General features: G+C 49.7%; 1 protein-coding gene across 1 annotated transcript in view; it reads right to left on the bottom strand.

Moving 5' to 3' along the window:
• Nucleotides 1-24,615, bottom strand: part of zzef1 (zinc finger, ZZ-type with EF hand domain 1) — a 44,831-nt gene that overhangs the window by 11,330 nt on the left and 8,886 nt on the right. Inside the window, 36 exon segments of the mRNA XM_064352195.1 lie at nucleotides 445-580; nucleotides 784-884; nucleotides 1,699-2,019; nucleotides 2,841-3,073; nucleotides 3,202-3,334; nucleotides 3,819-3,993; nucleotides 4,103-4,380; nucleotides 4,459-4,631; nucleotides 4,832-5,012; nucleotides 5,181-5,389; nucleotides 6,063-6,325; nucleotides 6,435-6,600; nucleotides 7,610-7,748; nucleotides 8,664-8,793; nucleotides 9,161-9,322; nucleotides 10,703-10,822; nucleotides 11,331-11,495; nucleotides 12,080-12,623; nucleotides 13,169-13,259; nucleotides 13,447-13,526; nucleotides 13,822-14,062; nucleotides 14,359-14,501; nucleotides 15,906-16,107; nucleotides 16,232-16,313; nucleotides 16,466-16,635; nucleotides 18,059-18,181; nucleotides 18,369-18,490; nucleotides 18,633-18,795; nucleotides 20,214-20,328; nucleotides 20,432-20,502; nucleotides 20,625-20,780; nucleotides 20,933-21,104; nucleotides 21,580-21,680; nucleotides 22,117-22,332; nucleotides 23,421-23,526; nucleotides 24,324-24,469. Of these exon segments, the coding sequence (XP_064208265.1) occupies nucleotides 445-580; nucleotides 784-884; nucleotides 1,699-2,019; nucleotides 2,841-3,073; nucleotides 3,202-3,334; nucleotides 3,819-3,993; nucleotides 4,103-4,380; nucleotides 4,459-4,631; nucleotides 4,832-5,012; nucleotides 5,181-5,389; nucleotides 6,063-6,325; nucleotides 6,435-6,600; nucleotides 7,610-7,748; nucleotides 8,664-8,793; nucleotides 9,161-9,322; nucleotides 10,703-10,822; nucleotides 11,331-11,495; nucleotides 12,080-12,623; nucleotides 13,169-13,259; nucleotides 13,447-13,526; nucleotides 13,822-14,062; nucleotides 14,359-14,501; nucleotides 15,906-16,107; nucleotides 16,232-16,313; nucleotides 16,466-16,635; nucleotides 18,059-18,181; nucleotides 18,369-18,490; nucleotides 18,633-18,795; nucleotides 20,214-20,328; nucleotides 20,432-20,502; nucleotides 20,625-20,780; nucleotides 20,933-21,104; nucleotides 21,580-21,680; nucleotides 22,117-22,332; nucleotides 23,421-23,526; nucleotides 24,324-24,469 (6,129 nt within the window).

Genomic DNA, 24,615 nt, shown 5'->3' with positions numbered 1-24,615 from the left:
GTCTCTCACAGGATACAGAGTCTTAGAAAGGGCAGCTAGGGCTAGTCTCTCACAGGGTACAGAGTCTTAGAATGGGCAGCTAGGGCTAGTCTCTCACAGGGTACAGAGTCTTAGAAAGGGCAGCTAGGGATAGTCTCTCACAGGATACAGGGTCTTAGAAAGGGCAGCTAGGGCCAGTCTCCCTGTAATCAGTAAACTGTAATTTAACAGGCATATCTAACTGGAGCTTCAGAACAACAGTAAAATAAAAAGAAATGAATAAAACGTACAAATCACAAACCAAGAAAATATCACATACTACACAAAGTTAATTGCCCTTTAAAAAACGATGGTGCTTTTGAAGCGTCCTGAAGCAACCAACCGCTGCATTAATACAAGTAGCCACCGGACAGGCCCTGAAACCATGCAAAGACCCTGGATAAGGGGAACGGCTCATAGGCTCACCACGCAGGGCATGACGATCATGTCCGTGTCCACGGCCTTGGCGCTCCTCTCCCCCGAGCGCGCCCGCTTGGACGGCTGCCACTTCTGCGCCAGCGTGCGGATGGTCTCGTCCGTTTTGATCACGTCCCCGTCGAACCTGCGGGAGGGGCGAGGCGGGGGGGGGGCGTGGGCGGGGGGAAGGCAGCGCTTCAGACATCTTTTTGAGGTTGGAAAATCACTGGTGGGAGCTGAGCCTCCTGCTGCAGGTGAAAAGTTTCCCACAGCTAGGCTACGCTATGCTAGGCTACTGCACGTGGGTACAGCGTTAGAATGGATTTGCGCCATCATACGCTCTCTCACCTCTTCTGAACCTCCAGGAAGAAAGAGTCTGTCCTCTTCATCTGCAGCTCGTACATGGCTCGAAGGATGTGCAGGGGGGCGTTAAGGGCATCATGGGTAATCTGCATCAAAAAATGTAGAGATTTATAGAACTCTGTTAAACATTAATGTCCATAAAGAATCCGATGTTTATGAGAAAACGGGCTGGAAAAAGGCATTGCTAGAACTTTCCCAAACTTTTCATCAACTCTCTTCAGAATTAAAGATTTATAATTGCAATTTTGAGAGCAAATTGCTTTTCCTTGTACCTGCGAAGCAAGAAACTGTAGTTTAAGTGTGCAATTTATCAATGTAATAGGAAGTTCTGCACACTATTAGACTTCATAGTAATATTAACCAGGGCTGGAGTCAGTTTCATTGCAGTCAGTTGAGTAAATAAAAAAAAAATTTGAATCATGAAAAATCTTCATAATGTTCTACGGTTTTTAGAAGGATTTTTATATGAATTAACATAGAAATTATGCAGGTCAGGGGGTCCAAGCACCCTTACGACAACAACACCACCTTCGAGGTACAACTGCTCGCTGTCGTGTCCTTTATGAGCCGCCACAACACTATGAGAGCTAGTCTGAGCACAAAACATTCGTTATTACATTTATAAACTCTATGTGAGGATAGTTAGCTTGTTTAGGGATGGAAATGGCATTCCCAACATGTGTCAGTTTGAGCCGCTCCAGGTTTTAGTAGAACCAGTGTTGTCCTGAGTGGAAGTCGATGATACACTAGCCTGTTTTTGGTAAGATCTGGAATGGCTCATATTGCTCTGGATATGGAGTCCTGTATTTAGGTTATAACTGAGACCGAAATCATAACGCTGAATTTCAATGGAATTAAATGCAATTTAATTCCACTGAAATTCACGCAAGATGGACTGACCTGGAAGCAGATCTTGGTCTCCTCGTCCAGCCCCTCTAGGGGGTCGGGCCTGTTGGGGTCCAGGTCGTCTGCGCAGCAGCTGGAGTGGTCCGAGTCCTGCTCCTTCTCCTGCTCCTGCTCGCGGTCCTCCGGCTCCGTGTCCACCTCCTCCGCCATGGAGTTGATCTCCTTCTTGGAGGAGTAGAGCATGATGGACAGGATCTCCAGGTCTCGGAGGAGCCACATCTTGCTGAAGCCCGTTCCTTTGCTGCACTTCCTCACCAGCAGCTGGATCAGGCCCGACTGCTGAATGGCCGTCTGGGCCTCCTCCACCCCATGTTTCTGTGAAACCAGCACAACAACACAATACAATACACTACAATGTAATACGATACGCAATACTACACCATACAATACAATAAGCACATCTCCACACCAGCACCCCAGAGTTCTTTACTCCAAATTGAAAGCAAAAATCAGCTATAATTGCATTTTCCTGAAACGCTGAAACAAGAATAACAGATGTGCCTGTTTAAGTGAACGTGATTTAAAACTGCCAATGGCTACTGGACCCCTGAATATGACCGGGAATAGAAGTTACAGAGTAGCTAAAAGCTCTTCCTTCTCAAGGCCAGTGAGCTATCACCAAGGAGTCAGAGTTAACTGAGCTCAGAGTGCGGTCTGAAGCACTGAAGCATAAGCCCTATTCAAACCCAGCGAATCCAAAGGGCCAGGGTCAAAGATGCTCAGAGACCATCAGCCCAAACAAGCCGATAAGACCCAAGCGCACCTTTATTTACACTTATATTCCTGCTCTGCCTTTCTTTCAATGTCATTTCAGTGCCTGTGACTTCAGAGAGCGATGTTCTTTGAAAAGAAGAGCGGATTATGACAGCTGGGAGCTGGAGAAGGGAGACTTGAATGAAAGGATTACAGCCATCTTTCTTTACATTCCGGAGCACGAACATCAATGCTACACAAACTCCTTAATATGTGAGGGTGAACGGCCGACTGACCCAACCGACAAAAGCGTCCTTCAACAAAACAGGCCAAATGAAACCCTAAACGGCCCCATCACTGAACACCAACGTCTATATCACACATAAGGAGACAGTAGCGTGGTATGAAGCGTAGGGCGAGCAATAAGGGGAACGAGGCGTCACCTTGAGGGTGTTGTAGAGGCCTTTGAGGGCGAGCGAGAGCACCCAGGTGGCCTCCACGGCGTCGGCGGCGCTGCCGTCCAGCCCGCTCTGCAGCAGCTGGCTGCTGATGGAGGTGAAGTTCTGCAGGTAGCGCGTCAGGTGGGGCTGGTCCGGCGCCTGGCCCGACGCCTGGCTCTCCGCCGGGGCGGTCGGGGAGGCGTGGTCCAGAGGCTGCACCAGCTGGTAGTCCTTCACTGTGGTGGGGGGGGGGTGAGGGGGGGGGCACAGAGAGCACGGGGGTTCGGTAAACGCCAACTACGCGGAAATGGCGGCAGTTCGACGGCGGCGAGCGACTTCGTTGCCATGGCGCCAGGGGACTCACCCGTCCTTCTCTTGCGGGTCTTGACGTCGACCACGGCGGCCCGGTTCTTCTCGGTGAAGTGCTTCAGCAGGATCATGCTGTGCCGCTCGTTGGCGTTGTCGATGAAGATGGCGTGGGTGCCCATGCACAGCACCTGGAGGGGGGAAAGTAACAGAAGGAGGGAGAGAGAGGGAGAGGAAAAGAGGGGATACAGTGAGAAATGTGCAAACAGGGAAGAGAAATGTCATTCTCCACTAGCCTACTAGTCTCTCTAGTCCACAAAGGCATCAAAGGCAGACTCTACTACATAAGTGCGAAGCAGCGATTAGGAGACTGGGTATGGTTTCAGAAGGTCACTGTTTTGAACAAAAACGCTGCTATTGTACCCTTGAATGAAGTGACCTCCTTGCTTCAGCAGATATTCATCCGCATGGATGAATAATGGGCATCAATAAACACAGAACGTAATCCACCTCAGATAAGGAAGCCTGCTTAGAAAATAAATAGCACCGTTTGCTGATACGGTTTCGCTTTCCGGGGAGGTCATCGTTTGAAAAGACCACAGATGAAAATAAATGGCCAACACTGCGCGAGAAGAAGAAGAAGAAGAAGGAAGGAGAGCGGTGGGTGGCGAGTACCTCGGGGAAGCCCACGAGCACCAGCAGGGTGAAGAGGTTGGTGCGCTTGAGCTGGCGCGGAAGCTGCCGGATGCAGTGGTCGGTGAAAGCGGCGATGACCGGGCACCACTGCGGGCAGGCGTTCAGGTCCTGCAGGATGTCCGCCACCGAGCACGCCCAGTCCAGTCCGATGCGGCTGCGGGCGCAAACGGGCAGAGTCAGGACCCGCCGTCCGCCATTACATAACCATTACATCATCGGAGACCGCCGGGAGACCTCCTCCCACGGAGGGGGAGACCGCTCACCTGTCCAGGCACACGGCCCCCAGGCTGAAGAGCAGCTGGGTGGTCTTCCAGCCCGGCGTGTCGGCGGCGCCGTCGCCCAGCGCCAGGAGGACGTACTTGTCGGCGAGGGCCTCGGTGACGGCGGCGTCGGCGGCCGCCGGCGAGATGCGAAGCAGCAGCTGGCCCAGGAGCCCCAGGGTCAGGTGGTAGGCCTCGTTCAGGCAGCCGGCGTTGGAGATGACCACGCGGAAGAGCAGCGGCAGGATGGGGCTCAGGCTGCACAGCGGGATGATGCAGCCCTGCCGACGCCAAGGGGTCAAAGGTCAGACGCGGGGTTTCAGAGACGGTGACGGAGAGCGGCGTGGCGATCATCTTACCGGTTTGGCCGGAGGTAACATGGCGGCCAGCAGTCCCAGGATCCTCTCTCGGGAGCACTCGGCGAACACGTGCTCCTGGATGGGCACCCTGGCGGTCTTCTCGTTGGCTTCTTTGGAAACGTCCGGGTTCTCAGACACTGGGGTGACCGCCGTCTCTGCACTGCACTCAGAGCCTGCAGGGGTCACAAAACGCCACACTTAAACCCCTCAGGCATAAACACCCTACAGACGCCTCACCAAGGGTGATGATTTACACCAGCTTTTTACGAAACATTAGCTCTGATATGAATGCAGTTTAAGGTTCATCACTGAAATGTCAAAAGCAATTTTAGTATCTACAGTAAAGCAGAGTGCTCTGGAAGGCCCACTGTACCTCTGACCACGGGGGAGAGGGTGTCCTCGCTGGACACGGAGGGCGTCTGGCTGAGGCTGGTGGAGTCCAGGGTGTCCTGGGATATGAGCCTCTTCTTGGCCTCCTCTTCGCTGGAGCCCTCCGCAGCCGAGGGGCCTTCGGGCTCCCCCGCCGATTCCCGCTCCTGGACCTGATCTTTCACCTTCAACAAACAGGGAGAAACAGCATTGAATACAGACACCGGCTAGCCATCCGACCCAGCCTCCTGCTCTACACATGCTGTTCAGTCTGAGCCCTGGCTGTGAGCATGAGCAAGCACAGGCTGCTGGACTCAGACTGCTGAATGGCGTTTGTTCAGGGAGGAAATGACCTGGAGGCGCAAAGAGGCTTTGGTGGGGGGGCCGGTCACCTTGTCCCTGGGGGGCGGCGGGGAGCAGACGGCGGCGGTGCTGCCGGGCAGGGAGGAGGTGTCGGTGGTGCTCAGCTCCTGGCTGGACTCCGGGCTCCCCGGACACAGCTCGCTCTCCGAGGCCGACTCGTTGGGCGAGAGCAGGGACAGCAGGGCCGACGCCCTCAGACCTGCCGGCAAACAGGAGGTTAAACACGGACCGGAACTGTGGCACACTGAAGCTGAGGAAGACTGAAGCTGAGGCAGACTGAAACTGAGGAAGACTGAAGCAGAGGAAGACTAAAACTGAGGCAGACTGAAGCACAAGAAGACTGAAGCCAAGGCAGACTGACACTGACAAAGACTGAAGCTGACAAAGACTGAAGCAGAGGAAGACTGAAGCTGATGCTGACACTTACAAAGACTGAAGTTGACAAAGACGAAATGGTAAATGGTAAATGGACTGCATTTATATAGCGCTTTTATCCAAAGCGCTTTACAATTGATTCCTCTCATTCGCCAGAGCAGTTAGGGGTTAGGTGTCTTGCTCAAGGACACTTCGACATGCCCAGGGCGGGGTTTGAACCGGCAACCCTCCGACTGCCAGACAATCGGTCTTACTAAAGCTAAAGAACACTGAATCTGAGGAAGACTGAACCTGACAAGGACTGAAGCTGAAGCACACTGCAGTTGAGACAGCATGAAAATGAGGAAGCATAAGGAGACTGAAACTAAAAACAAGCTGAAGCCGAGGGAAACAGAACCTGCTTAAATTCCCAAGATGACTCACAGCAGTACAGTAGCGATGTAAATACGCGGTAAATAGCACCCTTTGGCTCCAGAAACGGCCGGACTGGTGCCCACCTTTGCCCGTTTGCCCTTTGAGCAGGCAGTCGGCGATGAGCTCGGAGCAGCGGGTCTGCAGGGCCACGGCCTTGGCCAGCGCGCCGGAGTCCAAGGCCTCCCCCTCCAGCTCCTTCTCGCTGGTCAGGTCGGAGGTGTAGAGCGCCAGCGTGGCGAACAGCAGCCACGAGTAGTTGTGGATGTAGGGCTGGATCAGCCGGTGGCGATCGCTGATGCGGATGGTCACCATGGGATACACCGTGATGCGGTGGGTGGGCAGGTGGCTGGGGGCCGAGGAGAAAACACGACAGGTTATTTTCAACGATTCCAAAAGTCCCCGGATTGACCTCATGTGTCCCGCTCCACTCCCTCACACCACAACGGGGGACCCACCTGTCCGGGTACTTCTTGGCGTTGTAGCAGCCGAAGCAGAGGTCGAAGTCCTCGCACACGTTGCAGTTGATCCTGCTCCCCACGATGAGGCCCTGGCAGTGGTCGCAGGCGTACTCCATGTTGACCATCTCGTGGTCGTCCTCGTGGCCCTCCGGTTTGGCTCCGCCTGCGGCGGATGGAGAGAACGCCCCTTCAGCGACGCGCGCGGGCAACGCGGTCACCACCGCGTAAAAGCCGCGACGGCTAGGAGCAGGGTCACGCTAAAAGCCAGTCGAGTGCAAACCAAAAGGCACTTCAGCTTAGGGCTGGGGGATGTACCGCAATGATGATTATTGAATGCAATACCGGTTGTCGCCATTGTGTTTACATTACATTACATTACATTACAGGCATCTTATCCAGAGCGACTTGCACAACTTTTTACATAGCATTTTTACATTGTATCCATTTATACAGCTGGATATATACTGAAGCAATTTCGGTTAAGTACCTTGCTCAAGGGTACAACGGCAGTGTCCTACCCGGGAATCGAACCTGTGGCCTTTCGGTTACAAGCCCAGTTCCTTACCCACTGTGCTACACTCCGTCCTCCATTGTGTGGTGTATTGCCTTTCTTTTCCTCTTTTTCTCTTTAATTATACCTGATGCGCTTGTGAACAACCACGCTTCGAAGGCTGCATGACGTGCTTCCGGACAAAAACGTCACCACGGTTATCTATTGGGTGACCATAACACAGCCAATCAGCAGCAAGTCCTCGCAGCTTCCACGTGATTGGCAAAAACACATCACAAGATCTAATGGAAGCTGGCACGGCTGATTGGCTGTCTTATCAACACCCAATCGATAGCAGTTATGTTTTTTTTTTCTCTCCAGAAGCATTTCTGAAGCCTCTGAAGCATGGTTGTCTACAAGCGCATCACATACAGTTAAAGAGAAAAAGAGGAAAAAAAGCCAATACACCACACGGTGGAGAAGACCGTTACTGCACTGGATAATTTTCATTGCGCTATATCGTCCAGCCCAGCTCCGGCTCCGTCTCGGCCTTACGAATGCTGATAAGGGACTGAATGGAAGTTCAGACTGGAGAGGGAAACAGAGCAGATGGAGGCCGGCTGGCTGGGGGCCAGGGCCCGTTGGCTCAGTGTGTCGGGGGGGCTTGGGGGGGGGGACTCACTCAGGAAGCAGGTCTTGCACAGGTCCATGTCGGTGCACTGCAGGCAGCGGTACCGGTACCAGGGGGCGATCCGCTCGCAGCCGTCGCAGGAGATCTCCACGTTCAGCAGGTCGCAGTAGCGGGCGATGAACATGTGCATCTGCGGCAGGAACCACACTGTTAGGTCACATCCTGTGGCGTGCCAAACTCTGAGGTTAAAGTTCATTTCTGAGGGTTATGGTAGGGGAGGGCATCAATATGCGGCCAACAGATGATTTAGATTGCTTTTCTACATATGTTGAGTTGGATGGTTGATCAGGAAGGTTTTATAGAGATGGGAGGGTTGGTGGGTCAAAGATTAAGCATATGGGAATGATTGGAAACTCTTGCTCAGTGAAAGATGGAGAACTACTGCACTAAATATGGCTCTGGATTGCAATTTTAGAAATCGTCCATCCATCCATTATTTAACCCTCTTATCCTAGTCAGGGCCGCAGGAGGGGGAGGGCGCTGGAGGCTATCCCAGCATGCATTAGGCGACAGGCAGGAATACACCCTGGACAGGTCGCCAAACCATCACAGGGCCCACACAGCAATTTTAGGAATTGAGTAAAAATGTATTTTTAAAGGTGTCTAGTCATCTTTATTGTTTTCACGTCAACACCAAAAGAAACCAAGGTGTATTGTCTGTGCGATTCAGAACATGAAACCATGTAGCCATGTAACTAAATGGGTGTGAAAGGTAAAAGGGTGGGGGTGACTACATTGGAGATGGATGATACACAGTGTTAATATGCTAACACCATTTTGTCTGAACCTCTACTGAAACACTACATGCTTGGACATGATTATTCTTAATTAGACTGAAAAAAGAGATGACAGGTTTATCTTATGGTTCCCGGTTTTTCAAATGCAGTTTTATTTTACGTCAAACATTCAAGTGCAATTGAACAAAATGGCTTGTTATCTTCTTATCCTTTATGATTAGGCATGTCCCATCAGGCATATTGCAATTTAATTTGAATAAATGAATGACTATCATGTCTAATAAAATGAAGGGCGACGGAGCGCGTACCTTTCTCTTGTCTTCCAGGGACGCCTGGACGATTTTGTCGTACCACTTCTCGAACATCCCGTCCTGGCACTCGTCCATCCACTCGCAGTTCCTCTCGTAGTCGGCGATCTCGTCCTCTTCGGTCCACTGACTGAGGGGCAGAGGGGGGGTCATGGGAAAAAAACGGTCACTGCTGTCATTCTGCGCTACAGGCCCGAGGGAGGGTATTTGGGTTTAAGTATCAAATAAAGCACGGGCATCGGTGTTGGCTAAAGTTCAGGGTTCAAGTCACATACTTAAGACATGGTAAGTTTCTTTTAACAAATGGACAATACATTATGTCAATCCCCTGGATCTGAACATCTACAGAGCAACTATATAAAAATATATGTCACAAGTAGGCCTATATATGACAACATTTTAGTGACATGCAATTCATACATGCATACGCAGTACACACATGCACTCACACGTATGTGTAACTAAGTTCACACTGTGGTACTGGCAGTGCGTGTTACCTGATGGCGATGTCGTGGACGCTGATGTTTTCCTGAGACATGGTGAGCAGGAGGTCCGGCAGCCGGATGTCCAGGAAGAGGGACAGGTCCTGCGCCTCCCAGCTCATGTCCAGCAGGTGGAGCAGGCAGGTCTGCACACAGGACAGCGCAGGCAGCAGGGCCCTGGGGACACGGGTCACAGAGTGTATCATTAACACTGCTGAGCAGCACCAGTCTATACCCTTAACACTGCTGAGCAGCATCAGTCTATACCCTTAACACTGCTGAGCAGCACCAGTCTATACCCTTAACACTGCTGAGCAGCACCAGTCTATACCCTTAACACTGCCCAGCACCTGTCTATACCCTTAACACTGCTGAGCAGCACCAGTCTATACCCTTAACACTGCTGAGCAGCACCAGTCTATACCCTTAACACTGCCTATCACCAGTCTATACCCTTAACACTGCTGAGCAGCATCGGTCTATACCCTTAATACAGTCCAGCACCAGTCTATACCCTTAACACTGTCCAGCAGCATCAGTCAATACTCTTAACACTGCTGAGCACCAGTCCATAGCACCATTAACACTGCTGACTACCAGTCTGTATCCTTAACACTGCCCAGCAGCATCAGTCTATATCATCAACACTACTGAGTACCAGTCTATACCCTTAACACTGCTTGGCACCAGTCTATACCCTTAACACTGCTGAGGACCAATCTATACCCTTAACACTGTCCAGCACCAGCCCAGACCCCTAACAATGCCCAGCACCAGTCTATACCATCAACAATGCCAAGCACCAGTCTATATCTTTAACACCATCCAGTACCAGTCTATACCCTTAAAACTACTGAACAGTGTATAACTACGGGTGAAGCCACACCCTCTGACGAGAATCAAACTTTTCAGGAAATTACAATGTCTCCATTTTCAATGAGAGGTGATTCTTTTCATCTGCAAGGCATGTTGGGATAGCTGGCAACAGGAAGCAGGCCAGCGCAACGGGGATAACCAATCAGATTAAAGATCCGTCAACTGTAAACTGTCCCCCATTTCAGATTTTACTTCCCCATTCCGCAGTTCTGTCAAGGAGGACTTGTTAAATATTGCTGTGTTGGGATTTACCATAGTACACAAGCAAAATGCATTTAATGAACAAAGTGTGTCCAAAATGGAAGACACCCCCCCCAAACGACCGACTGTGGCAGGTAAAAGCAATCCCAGGCAATCTCGTAGGGGGGCTGTGTAGCTTCACTTTAATGCCACAGAACAGAAGCGCATACTGAACACCAGTCTGTTCCCTTAACACCACATTGTAATGCAGAGAGAAGTACAGTTCTAATGGCCGTGGAAGAGCTTCAAAATAAATAAGCAGTTAAATAAATGAGTGGAAATAAATACAGCCAATATGCAAAGTGCCGTTCAGAAATAAAACCATCACGGAATAAGAGACATAAAATGGTAAATAGGTCACTGCTTATTTACTTCATTATCTATTTCACTGCTTGATAATTCCATTTGGCCTTCCACACAGACGCCGGAGCGGAGCCTTACTTTTCGTTCAGGGCGCTGAAGCCTTGGACCGCTTCCACCAGCATCAGCACGAGCTGGTGATAGGACCGGCGGACCTCCTCCCGCAGCTCCTGCCCGCTGCCGGAGAGCTGGGCGAAGTAGCTTCAGAGGAGAAAAACGTTACGTAACTGCCGTTACAGAAATACACACGCCGCGTCGCTTCTAAAGCTCGTCCAATACTGCCGTTAAAAAAGGAGAACCGAGCCGTGCATAAGCAACGACAGCCAATGAACATCAAGCACTGACGGTCTGCCTGCACGACAGGCCACATGTAAAACCGCGTGGGGTCAATCAGACCAAACTGTGCCATTGTTACATCTCTTATTATTATTATTATTATTATTATTGTAATCATCATTATTTCTACATTCTTTGTCATCACAATAATCATCGTCATCATCATAATCGGTACTATAAATAATTGTAAATACCATTTAGGCAATCCCCTTATCAGGGACATCTTCACTGTCCTGCAGGAACAGCTCTGCATTTTTTAAAAATGTTGAATTTCGCAGTGCAGAGGATAGAGAAGCTGACCCAGAAGCGCGGCGACGTGTAAAGCCATCCCCCCCGCTCGGTTTTGGGACCGCGTGGGCCCTGGGCCCCGTACCTGGTGAAGTCCTTCTGGCAGGCCAGCAGCTCCTGCAGGAAGAGGATGCAGGGGGCCTGGAAGAGGTGCGGCGTCCCGAGGGCCCGCAGGCACTGCCGCACCATGGTCAGCGCCTCGCACACGCTGAGCGCCTGGGCCTTCTTCAAGGACAGGACCTGCAGGACGCTGCGGGACACACACACACACACACAGGCCGATGACGTCTGAGCCCTGCGGGACGCCGCCCGGCTAAACCGGCTCCAGCTGGCGCAGGGAACCGTACGTTTGCGCTATCAATGGACCCGCTCAGCGAACCAATCGTAGTGCTTTGCCATAGGGAGCACAGAATTTGATTGGTTCTGCAGAGCAGCACGTGGTGATTCCACCCGCTTTTGGAGTCATGAAGCATCATCACAACTCTGTCAACGCAAATACACTGAAAGGCTCGTTTGTAAAAGCACTGCTGCTACCTTCAGTCCATCACTGGCAATAAGATGGCAGATTAAACACAGCAGTAGTTAAAGAGTTTATGTGAGACCATATATATTCCATCAGAGTTAAAATTACTTCTGTCTGAATAGACTTTAGACTGAATGTTTTGCTACGCAGCCATGACTAGCCATTACATACTGAATGCCAGTGAATGCCTATGTATTTGGTTAAAATACACTCATCCAGAGTAACCTGTGTCAGGTGCTGGGGAGGCAAAGCCCTTCTGTAAATGTTAGCCAGTGACGCTGTGTGTGGGAAGGGCAGGGGCGGGGACGTACTTGGCCTCGCCGATGGCCTGGTCCTTCATGAAATTCAGGATGTGCTTGAGGAGGGGGAACCTGTCCTTGATGGACAGGCTGAGGCGGGGCTCCTCCATGGACCGGAAGGACAGCAGGCGCAGGCGGCCCTTGCTGAAGGGGGCCTTGCGGGTGAGGGCGGGGGGCGAGGCCGGGTCCCCGGGCTGGGGCTGCAGGCTCTCCGCGGAGCCTTTGTGGGGCCCCGCGGAGAGGCAGCCGGCCGAACCCGGGTCGGACGTCGTGGAGGTCTGGGGCTGGACCAGAGACGGGGCGTGGCCCGGCTCGGGGGCCGCCGTGTCCCCCCTGGCGTCGGCGGGGCCGGCTGCCGGGGGGCCGGGGGAGGGGCCGGTTGCCGGGGAGCTGGGGGAGGGGCTGGCCTGGAAGTCCCCTTCCGATATGGACACGGATCGCAGGAGAGGGTGAGAGGCTCCGCCCCCCTGGGCCCGCCCCGTCTCACTGTCCTGCCTCAGGACTCCGCTGGGGCTGAACCTGAACAACAGCAGGCTCTTCGCAATACAGGTGTCCGCTGTGCGGAGGGAGGGAGGGAAGAAGAGAAAGAGGGGAGGGAGAGAGAGAGAGAGGGAGGGAGAGGGAAAGAGAGGGAGGGAGGGAGAAAGGGAGAGGGGAGGGAGGGAGGGAGAGAGAGAGGAGGGAGAAAGGAAGAGGGGGGGGAGAGAGGGAGGGAGAGAGAGAGGGGAGGGAGGGAGGGGGAGAGAGAGAGGGAGGGAGCAAGTGAGAGAGGGGAGGGAGGGAGGGAGGGAGAGAGATGGAGAGAGGGCGGGAGAAGGAGCGAGGGAGGGAGAGGGAGAGATACGTGTTAGCAAAAGATAACAGTTTGAGAAATAAATTTAAATTAAAGAGGGAAAAGGACAGAGAGCGATTAGAAAGGGCAAGCTGAGATAAATACTGAATAAAAATAAGAACTGCATCAAAATCCATCATCTTGACTGCAACTTATGCAACAAGGATGAGAAAGTATCAGTGTTTTTAAACATTTACCAATAATTATCACATTAAATGGGAGAAGAGTACACAATGGGGCCTTTTCCATGTCTGTCGAGACGAGCTTACCCAGCGACTCCATGTTCACCTCGCTCTCATCCTCCTCCTTCTCTTCAGGCACATTCATCTTCCCCACCAGGTACCTCTGCTTCATCTCCAGCTGAAAACCACACCGCACGAATCATTCATATTCGTCTCAGGAAAAGGAACCGTACGGCGGAAAACGGAATATTACCTCTGAATAAAAAGCAACAGTTAAAAAAAAATCATCATTCCACTGTGAAAAACAATGCGAAAACTTGCTTTGAATGACGGGACTTTTCAGTTGGGCTGATGATGCAGCTTACCATCCAAGTTTTTATCCCCTCAGCAAGACTGTATAACTGCACAAGCTCTTCAGTCAGGGCTGTCTGACCTCCCTGGGCAACTGATGACAGAACAAAGAAAGAAAGAAAAAAACGCACTGAACAAGCATAAAGGCTGACATCCACAGACGTCTATCACCTCATTGTTATTCAGGAATGCCTGCTCTCTGAATTCCACCCAGCAGATACAACAAACCCTCTCATTTCCCATCTATCACCATAAAAGTAATAGTATGCGTTGCCAATCAGCTAAGCAATGCATCCCTGTGATAGAACACAGTGGTTCATAGCTGAGCAACGGATCAGAATATGGGTTTGTTGTGAGAACTGGAAGATGAACGCTGAGGTGGCCATTACCGTAGCTCCTCAGAGCGCTGTGCAGGACCGGCGTGTGGTACACCATGGCGGCCCATATGGCGTTCACCGCCTGGTCGACCTTCGACCCCCCGGCTATCTCGTTCCTGGTTGGCTGCTTCTTGCAGGCCAGCATGAGGGCCTTCATGACCTCCGCCCTGCCGTCCGAGGGCGCGCCAGAGGGGTCCCAGCCGGCAAACTCCGCGAGGAAGCTCACAAAATCGTCTTTCGGACAGGATTTCCCCTGCACGATAAAAACGAGACCCCGAAACATGACATCACTGAAGCCAGAAGCCTGTAATATTTCAATTTTTGATAAAACACTACAATTTCTTTTTTTAATTTAATCTTTATTTAACAAGGTTAGTCTCTTGAGATTCAGAATCTCTTTTGCAGGAGAGAAAGCAAACAATGCAGAGATATACATACATGTGCAAGCATCATCTCAGTTTCTGAGTACTCTAAGCTGTACGCTGGACAGAAAGGTGATGTTGGACATGGGTCAGGTGTGGACGCACCGCTGCACTGTGAGTGCTGTACCTTAAGCGCTTCCGTGCTGGTTTCTGCAGGGTCGCTCTCCCCCTGCGCATCCCGGAGTCCGTGTCTGAACAGGGGCTTCCACAGGGGACAGGCCAGGATGTGGCTCATCTTACCGGCCGGCAGCTCTTTCACACTCCGGATTTCTGCGAAGGCCAACAAACTTCTCTTTAGCTGCTGCGCCGAGCCATGTCAACCGCTAACACAGGCCCGATTCATCGTGAAGGTTCATCATCAAAAATAAAATGTATATTGACTTCAGGGGTATCATTACTTTTTTATTTTTATTTTTTTTTTTAAAGGAAACAAAAGTACAGTGAGCTACAGATCATAATTTTAGCCATCTGAATGTAGTTTTAAGGCTCCTGTTCATATGCTGAAATGATCAGATCAGTCATCTCATATGCCTTTAGCATTAGCATCGAGTCAGTAGCGTATATTTCTTAACACATCGTGCGCTAAACTGCTTTGGCTTTAGCACTGTTGGCTAGTCTTTCTGTCCTGGCACATGCTTGGCACGTGCAGTGCAACAAAAAGATAATTTATTCAAATGGTTCTGGTCCAAGTTTTCTCCTCAAAATGTCCAAACACCTACGCACAATTTAAAGAAATGAAATTAATGCTGCAGCGTAAATGCCCCTGTCATCCTGCTGACAATGAGTCCATTCCGTTCCGTGATTTTTTAATTCACAGTTCTAGTTTAGCATGTATACCAAGAGTGACTGAAGCTTAACATGCATTGAATGTGTGGAACATGGAATAGTGCTCAGGGACAAATGGCAAGCCTGTGCCCCATCCACTGAGAATGAAATATTTACATATTCCCTGAACCCAACGACCATGCCCCAACCCAATATGCCTTCAGGTTTGCATTTCAAAATACATTGCTTCTGCTGTTGACATTGGAGAGCCCTGCTACTATGGTTACACTTACTGCTGTCTGGCCCAGCCAATGAGGTTGAGCAAATCCGGTTGTTGTTTTGAAAACGGAGCGTCTCTGTACCAACAGCGAAATGTGCGGGTGTGAGTGCGGTGATTAATTTGGCAATCTTCAAACTTGTGAAGAAGGATCAGACAATAAAATCCTATTCGATTCGTCTGCAGTTTGATTTCTTCTCGGCTACCCCGAGCTCAGAAAAATAGCAGCTCTCAGAGCAAAACAAAACAAAATTGCATAAAATGCTTTGGTCAATGTGCTTTTAGCTCGAAGCAGAAAATCGAGGCTTTTGATCATTTGCTTAGCTATCCCAAAGGAAGGTGTTCAGTACCAAGCGTATAAATAAATTCCCACTGGTAATTCCAACCAAATTCTTTTCAACCAGAAAATAACATTACCTCTTCTTCACTGAGGCGCACCTTTTATTGCTGAGTATAGCTTTTGGGGCTATTAATGCCTCGTCTTTTTCAGTGTTGCAACACAAATTTCCCTCCAGAGGGACAATAAAGGATGTACTTTACATTACAGTTCAGTGTTAATTCGATAATTTATTCGATCCAACCACTGATCGCCCAGCCGTAGGGCCTAGGCATAGCACTGGCGGCGCGCTCACCGTGCGGAGACTTCAGGGCCATGGTCCGGGAGGCCAGGCGGCCCATCAGCCGGGACACCAGCAGCTGCAGGTCGGAGATCCAGGACACGGTGATGTCCGGCAGGCCGTACGCCGTCACGGTGAACTTGTAGCCCCACTCGTTGTTGCTGCTGTCCGAGTGGAACAGGAACTGGAGCTCGGGGCCCGCTTTGAACGTGACTTTCTGCGAATCCAAACAAACACGGAACCACTTCACTAACAACGTTTTTTTTAAATGGCCGGGCTTGACTTTGAGTGTGGGTATCGTATAAGGGGTCTAACGGCAGACAGAAAACACAAAGGCCTACCTTCGGCCACTTCTCGGTGCCAACTTTCATATCGTAACGGACTTTTCCGCCTCTGGCATCGGTGAACTCCAAGTAGTCGTATCTAGTGAAGCCCAAAGAATGTGACAGGACTTGTGAGAACAGGAGGACAAAATGCACTTTCGCTAAACAATTAGAGGGCAACTGACCCTCACATTCAATTAAAAAATCTCCATTTTCATTTTGTTTAAATTTGCAAAACGAGAAAATATCAACCTCATTTCGGTTTCACATCTTTCGTCGAAGTCCACTTCGAAGGACGTGGCCCCCGGGCACACAAAGACAGTGGTCTCATGGCGGCTGTTCTCGTAGTTGTGAGGAGACTCCATGTTCCAGGTCCTCAGCACCACAGGCTGCTGGGGCTGCTGGCAGTTCTCCAGGTCCACCTAAGAGCCACACACAGTGATACACGGTGATTTATGGGGACACACAGTGGTACACAGTGATTTATGGGGACACACAGCCTCACAGTGACACACGGTGATTTATGGGGACACACAGCCACACAGTGGTACCCGGTGATTTATGGGGACACACAGCCACACAGTGACACACAGTGATTTACGGGGACACACTGCCACACACTGGTACACAGTAGCATATGGGGACTCAGGATCACACAAAGTGGCACAAATTGATATACAATAAAATAACAGGGCAGATACCCGCATACTGTAGGTAACAGTGACCCAGCCATACACAACGGGAGGAGAAAAACAGACATACACAAAGAACAGTTACACACCACGGCTCATGCCCATACACAACAACACACACAGTCACACACGGTCGTATTCCCTGATATGACACAAAATGCATGGGACAGTTAGTGAAACAATGATACGCAATGACACGGAATGGAATACGCAATGAAATGCTGCCGTACGATGCAAAATGCGGTGTGGCATGCAGCAACAATGATGCGACAATGATGAGAACCAATATTTTATTATTCAAATGTTTAACCGGGAGCTCACCGCTCCATCACTTTGCATTGGAATGACCCGGGTGCGTATCAGCCCCTGAACGCAGAGGTCTCAGGAGCGAGTTATGACGACACAGCAGGCCAGAGTAATAAAGCTGGGGCTAAAGGCAGTGCCATGTATTCGGTTTGTGGAACCACAGAATATTTCATATGAATAATGAATGAATCGCTGTGCATAATCTGCAGTGACGCGCGGTCACGTGCAGCGAGACCAGGCGTGTAACGGCACACAAAAATCTCGGTTCGGTACGTACCTCGGCTTTGACTTGACGGTTCGGTACGTTTTTTCGGTACAGCAGAAAAAAAAATTAAATGCGAAATACAAAATTGCTTTTTCCACTTATCATGAAAATGTAAACAGTGGCTAACTGGCCAAAATTTCTCGCTGAACAGAACATGGGCATATTAACACTAGGTCGACGGGAGGAACTCGGAGTTTTGAATGTAAGTTCCGCACAAATAAAAGTTACGAGGGTGGAATTGTTTGGTTGGGAGCGCATGCTGTACCAAACATCCCATACCAAATGGTTCAGAGCAGATATGTGTACTGTTACACCCCCTCAGTGAGACATAACTGCCTGCAGGGCAACAGTATTCTCAATGAGACACAGCCGTATGGGGTGAATCTATCTTACAAGGGAGACACAGTCGCATGCACCAGGACTGACACAGTGAGATGCTCATATGCAACGAGACACACAATCCGTGAAACTTAGTCAAATGGCGCAAAAAGAACAAAGACAGGACTAACATGCCCATACGTTAAATCAAACCCTTTCCAAGCACTGATGGTCAACTACAACGCTCCTACAGGGAGTCCGTACCTTGGAGAAGATGTCTTCCGTGTCGTTGAAGACATTTTTGAGGAGTTCCACCAGTGAGGAGAAGCTTCTCAGCAGGATACAGTGAGGGATGTCCAAAGAGCACAGCTCCAACAGAAAGATGGCCTAGAAAAAGATAAGAAATGACCAACAATAAATAACAACATTCCAGCCCATTAAAAACCGTAAATATATAAATGTACTACATATGTATGCATTCATACATAACATGACACTTAAGACACCGCTGGCAGCAAAACATTTTAAAAGGAAATTATGAACAGTTGATTGTAGAGGAAAGAGTGCTCAGTACCAGTTGTCTGGTAGCCATGGCCAGAATGGAGCTGCTCAGTTTCTCCACCATTTTGGTTCCGCTGCTCTCTTTGAGCAGGGACAGCAGGATGGCCTGGGTGCTGTCCAGGAAACGGTCCACGTCTGCGAGAGAAATAGGACACGGTCACGGACCCAGCCAGCGAGGGGCACGGCCCCGCTTATCTACAACGGCACGTCGGACGTTGTTCCAGACAGCGGAGAGACGGTGCGCCCCCTGGAGGACGGGAGCGGCAAGGGCACTCACACTTGAGGAGGATGTCCCTGGCCAGGTCAGCCGCGATGGTGGAGGACCCTCCTTTGAGCTGCAGGTAGCACCAGGACAGCAGGCTGCCCTGCAGGGCCCAGAACAGAGACAGCAGCACCTTCCTGCTCTGGCCGCCGCTGGCGTCCGCCATCATCACCTCGCACTGAAAACACACAGACGGCGCCTCAGTGTGGGCGCACACGCAACAGCACGCACACGGAAAAGGCCACCGAGGAGGCCTACAGTGGCTGGAGTGGCTGCCATTCACTCTCAGTCTGGACAGGGATTCCCTGTAGACCAGCGACCTTCATTCCTGGTCCTGGAGAGCTGCAGGGTCTGCTCATTTTTGTTGTTACTCAGCACTTAATTGATGAATCAAAGCAGTCGAATACACAGTTAACTCCCCTCACCTGGTCTTGTGGGTCTGAATTGGTTGCTGATATTAACACTCGAAAGGCTGCATTTTTTTTGCTACCCATTACCGCCAAGCCTGATTTCTGTAACCACAGTGACCTCATTTCATTAAAGATTATGAAACCATATGTCGCAAAACTTTTTTTTTTTTTTTTTTAAATGAAGGACACTAAATCAATTACAACAGTTGCATTTCTAAATTATAGCAGTTTTGTTATATAGGGAAAAATGTATTTAGGCATAATACTGTGCAGGCACACTGGGAAAAGTGCTAAACAAGACAGGAAAAAGTATTTAAAGAAATACAAAGTGCTATATTTTTAAAAAGTCAATTCGGCACACTTCTCTCTTCCCCTGCTCCCACTATTTGGAATGCGCTTTTACATATGCAGTCTCTCTCCTCTTATTCATCATTCCCACAGAGAATGCACAGCTTTAGTGGTTTGTGTGAGCAGGAGACATACACAAAATGTGCCATTTTCTTCTTTGTGAAGAAAATGGCACAAACTGCCTGTATTTCTATACTGAGTCAATTTCTTAGAATTTAAAAAACGCATTCAATTTAAATATTTACGAAAAGTCAAGTGGGATGATTTACAGTGTTTAAATGCCCAATGGCGTAGCCTCTGGCCTTTCTAGTGTTAAGGCAAAAACGAAAGCCAGCAGACCCTGCGGCTCTCCAGGAACGGGAACAAAGATCACTGCTGTAAACCAAAAAAATCCCGAAGCCTCTGGGCAGTGATGGCGTCAGTGCACACCGTCCATGAGGAGAATCCATCTTTCGGATAAGATCTTAAACCTAAAGTCCTTTAAAGACTTATTGTGCTCATAAAATTTCCCATGGTATTTACTGCAGGGCATCCTGGCTAGATTCCCAGCTTGGCCGTCATAATTTGCCAGCCAATCATATTCTAGTTAATTGGCCCTATAATTTCGTCCCGCTCCACCACAGATGATGCGTGGTGAGATTTCTGGTGCCATATATCACCCGGATGGGAGCCAGGACTGGTGGCAGATATGCGGCATCTCCTCACAATGACATGAGATGGAAAGCATTATACAATCCATTATTATTATCATCACTATTTATATGCTAATGCATACATTTCCCATAATGCATTAAAATTTTAAATCAATGTTGGCTTGCAGGGAACAAGCGAGGCTCACCTCACGCGTGGCCACATGGAGGAGGGTGTCCATGACCGTCAGGATGGGGCTGATGTCAAAATCGGCGGGGGCCCCTTTGGGTGGGAGCAGGAGCAGACCGCTGGGATCCTGATCGCTGCGCGGGACACAGGAGTTAGCGACCGCGCCCGGGCGCTTTCGCAACGCGCAAGAGAAGCTAGCAAGCGCAAGAGAAGCTAGCAATGCTACGCGGCGCTCACCTGAAGTAGCTGCACAGGGACTCGAAGGTCAGCTTCAGGGACTCCGGCTGGTCCTCGTCGGTGATGTTTTTCTGGAAGGGACGCAGAGAGAGGGGGTTTTTTAAACCGCGCGGCGGCCCGCTTCGACCGCGGCTAACGCCTCCGCGCCGGCGCCAGGCCCCGAGGGAGGGGAGACTGGAGGACCGGTTCTCACCATCATGTTGAAGAGCTTGTCCCTCCGGCTCTGCTTGTCGGGGAAGAAGACGGCGGCGCCGTTCAGAATGGCCTTCACCGCCTCTTTCCTCAGCGCTTTCTCCACCGTGGTCTCACCGTCTGGACCGTCCACTACTGCTCAGTCACACACAAAACACTCATTAGCAGACGCGAGCCCTTTTTTTCAAATAAAAGCGATTACGTTTAGAAGGCACCAATGTCTTAAATTTGCGTTTTAGAAAGGGTAGGAGAGCAGGTACTATCCCGTAGGCTCCTGTAGCCAGCGCGGTCGAACACAGGTGGATCTGCTAAGAGCTCACGGGCACTACGGGCCGTGGCGGCGGTACGGTTTCCGTCGCCGTGCAGAGACGGCCGAGCTCCGCCGCGCTGCGGCCACTCCCCCGGGCTGGGCAGCACGGGGAAGCAGTTCTGCAGCAGCTGCAGGAGCAGCACGCGCGCCCTCACCGCCTCCTCCCCCTCGCTGAGCGGACACAGGAAACGGGGTCAAATCCTGAGCGCTGTTTCACAAAGCAGCGCTAGCTGGACAGCAGCGCCGAGTAAAACCCGGAACAGCTCTTATTACTGCAGTCCGTGTTCCAGATTTGGGAGGGTTCCAGGTTTTACATCTAACTCAGTAATCCTGCTTCGCGATACAGGGCCCTGGTCTCTCTATCATGCACACTAACGTGGATTATGCCTTCACAGGCAAAAGAAAGACAACATGCCGGGCTCCTGTCACAAACAGACAGACTCCCTCCTGCAAATGGCATACGAACTCACATACTGCTACAAGGAGGACGTATTGCTGAAAAGTAACCAATAACTCCTGACAAATATGGACTTTTATTCTGAAGTAGGAGTACGAGGTTGAGGTAATATATCATTATCATTATCATTATCAGTACATTATCTCCAACGCCACAGCCATGCTGAATGCTCTTCTTCCAGTAGAATACCTTTGCCTCAGTTTGCTGTAAAAGCTCCAGAACAGCTGCAGCTTCAGGCCGCTGAAGTCCAGCAGAAGCTTCTGTTTGAAGAGGGACATGTCCTGCAGCGCCTGAACAACCACAGTAACACAAAACACACTGTGACTTAGTACACTAGTAAACACAATTCCATCAAAACAACCTCGTACAAGGGGCCTCCAGTGGCGTAGCCCATAGAGCGCTTTCCACATGCTCATTGCGAGCCGCGATGTCGGCGGTTCGAGTCCGACCGCCGACCTTTGTCGCACGTCTCTCCCTCTCTCTCCTCCTAGTTCTTCCCGTCTATCTACACTATCCTGTCTAATAAAAGCTGAAAAAAGCCAAAAAAATATATATTTAAAAAAAAAAATAACAACCATGTACAAATATAAATGAAAACCATTCCTGGGATACATGACTAAGTTCAGATATCCTTTCTCTATTTTAAATGTTTTAATTATTTCCTTGCGCCCTGATTTGGCCGTTTCTCAGTGGGCGGTAGCAGCAGTATACAGGAGGGAGCCGCACCATGTCCCGAGTCAGCTGCTGGATGAAGCAGAGCGTCTTCTTCAGCAGGTCCAGGCCGGTGATGACGCTGCCGTCCGCGCACTCCCCCTGCAGGGCCAGGTCGTCCGAGGCCAGGTGCTCCGCCCCGGGGCACAGGTACCCGCTGAAGCTGAGCTGCTGGATGCCCAGCCGCTCCGCGGTGTCCTGCCGCGGGCACAGGAACTTCATCATCAGGAACTGCGGAAGGAGGCAGGAAGTGAGCGCAAGGCACGGAGGGCCCCTCAAGCACTTCGTTTCTTATAAAAGGTGGCAGTGGCAGCCCAGTCGCTGCTGATTGGTTGATAAGACAGCCAGTCAACAGAAAGGCATTGCAGCTTCCATGCGATTGACAAAAACAAATCAAATCACAAGGAAGCTGTATGACTTTGCTACTGATTGGCTACCTTATGAACACCCAATAGAGAACAGTAGTGACGTGTTTTTCCATAGAAGCATTTCACACGACCTCTGAAGTTTGGACGTTTGCTGCCGCATCAGGTATAATAAGTAAAAATGATTAAAAGAAAGGTAATACACCATATGGTGGCGATGACTGTTACTGCATTTGATAATTATCGTTGTGGTATATTGCCCAACCCTGTGTAGTACAGCATTACAGTTAGGGAACTGAGCTTGTAACGGAGTGGCTGCAGGTTTGATTCCCGAGTGGGATGCTGCTGTACCACCCTTGAGTAAGGTGTTTCAGGACATACTCAGCCATACAAATGGACTGCATGTGTGTGAAGCTCTTCAATCAGCAGTAATACATCATGTAGATCAGTGTTTCTCAACCCTGGTCCTGGGGGACCCACTGCCCTGCATGTTTTAGATGTCTCCCTGCTCCAACACACCTGATTCAAATGAATGGGTCATATAAAGGGTTTCTGCAGAGCTTGATGACGACCCATTCATTTGAATCAGGTGTGTTGGAGCAGGGAGACATCTAAAACATGCGTCCCCAGGACCAAGGTTGAGAAACACTGATGTAGATAACATACAGTAATACTGCTTCAGCACCATATGTGCAATTTAACTACAAATATGATCCCCAGCCAAAATTGGGAAGCATAACATTCTTGTGGTTTCCATTAGCAACTACTAGGGCAACAGTTTGGTGTACATGCTGGGTTCCTAACTGGCCCGAGTTAAGTCATTCAGGAATGTAACATTTGATATAAGCCTCTCCTTAAATTCAGCACTCATGTAGGAACTCAAGACTGATTCTAAACTCTCTGCAGGAATGCATGAAGCAGTGCAGTCGGAGGATCGGTGGACTGGAGGGGCACCTTCACAATGCGACACTGCTGCAGCTTGATCTCAACGTCGTTCCAGTCGTCCTCCAGCTCAAACCAGCCGATGGGCTCGTCCTCTGACAGCTCCAAAACCTTAGTGCTGGGGAGTCACATAGAACAGTTACAGGGCACATACTCTTGGTGATATTGTTTAAATAGTCATTCATAACCACACAAAGAATGCAAAATTGCATTGATTCCTGTTCAACATTAATTTTGTATCACGGCTTTGTAAGACATTTCATGGCATTGCAAGAGGTTCGATTCTGACTGGTAAAAAAGTGGTCATTATTACAGTGTAATGACTGCTCACACCAGATCTCACTGCAGTCTATGTAGCCAAGAGGTCGCTCTTGTGTCAATAACTAATTTTACCATCAACTCGGCAATACTGGAAAAAAGCGTGGAAAGAAGGAAAGTGTTAAAAGCTGATCATGCTATGGGAACAGCGGTGCTCCAATCCTCACCATCAATATCCAAAAAATTCTCCCTTTAACATGTCACATTTCACAACAAATGGAAACGTACAGTTAGATTTTTGTGTAGCACCCAAAATTCAAAATGTGCGCTAGCCTCCTTATGCTTGCAAGGAGCCTATAAGCTGCTGTTGTTTGTTGCCACAAATTGGGGCAGATAATTTTTTTTTTTTTTTTTTTTGGCAAGCAGCATTGCTATATGGGGATATTGTACAGTGAACTTGTTTGAAAATAAGCCCTAACTGGGTGATGTCACACCTCCCTAGCTGTACATTGTTCCTCACATAATTACTGTCATTTGCAGCCAAGTAATTCAATATCATAACTGAAGATTCAAAAATGAGTAAGCCAGGGTTGTGTGTTCAAAACAAAAAAAAGGGAACGCTATTATATGATATGATATTCTAATTGATGGCCTTACTTGTCTTTTACAAAATCTTTGTAGTTCTTGTAGTCCCAGGAATCATATTTCTTAAACCTCTTGAAGTGTTTGTCGGCGTCAAACGAGTCCGCTTCGTTATAGGCGAACACTAGACCACATTTGGCACCAATCGCTCCTTTGCGCACCTAGAACGAGTAACAATAGTCTGAGACAAACGCTTGCTGGATTTAAAATAAGCACTATGGCAACGTTACAAGACAATTTATTTTGAGCTATTGCTATTCAGTATGAACAATACAATAATACAATAGAGCATTTATCCCCAAGGGAC

Source organism: Anguilla rostrata, chromosome 9 (assembly GCF_018555375.3).
Source record: "Anguilla rostrata isolate EN2019 chromosome 9, ASM1855537v3, whole genome shotgun sequence".
NCBI classification, from domain to species: Eukaryota; Metazoa; Chordata; class Actinopteri; order Anguilliformes; family Anguillidae; genus Anguilla; species Anguilla rostrata.
Note: the sequence above shows the minus strand (reverse complement) of the source record. Positions and strands in the feature narration are given on the sequence as shown.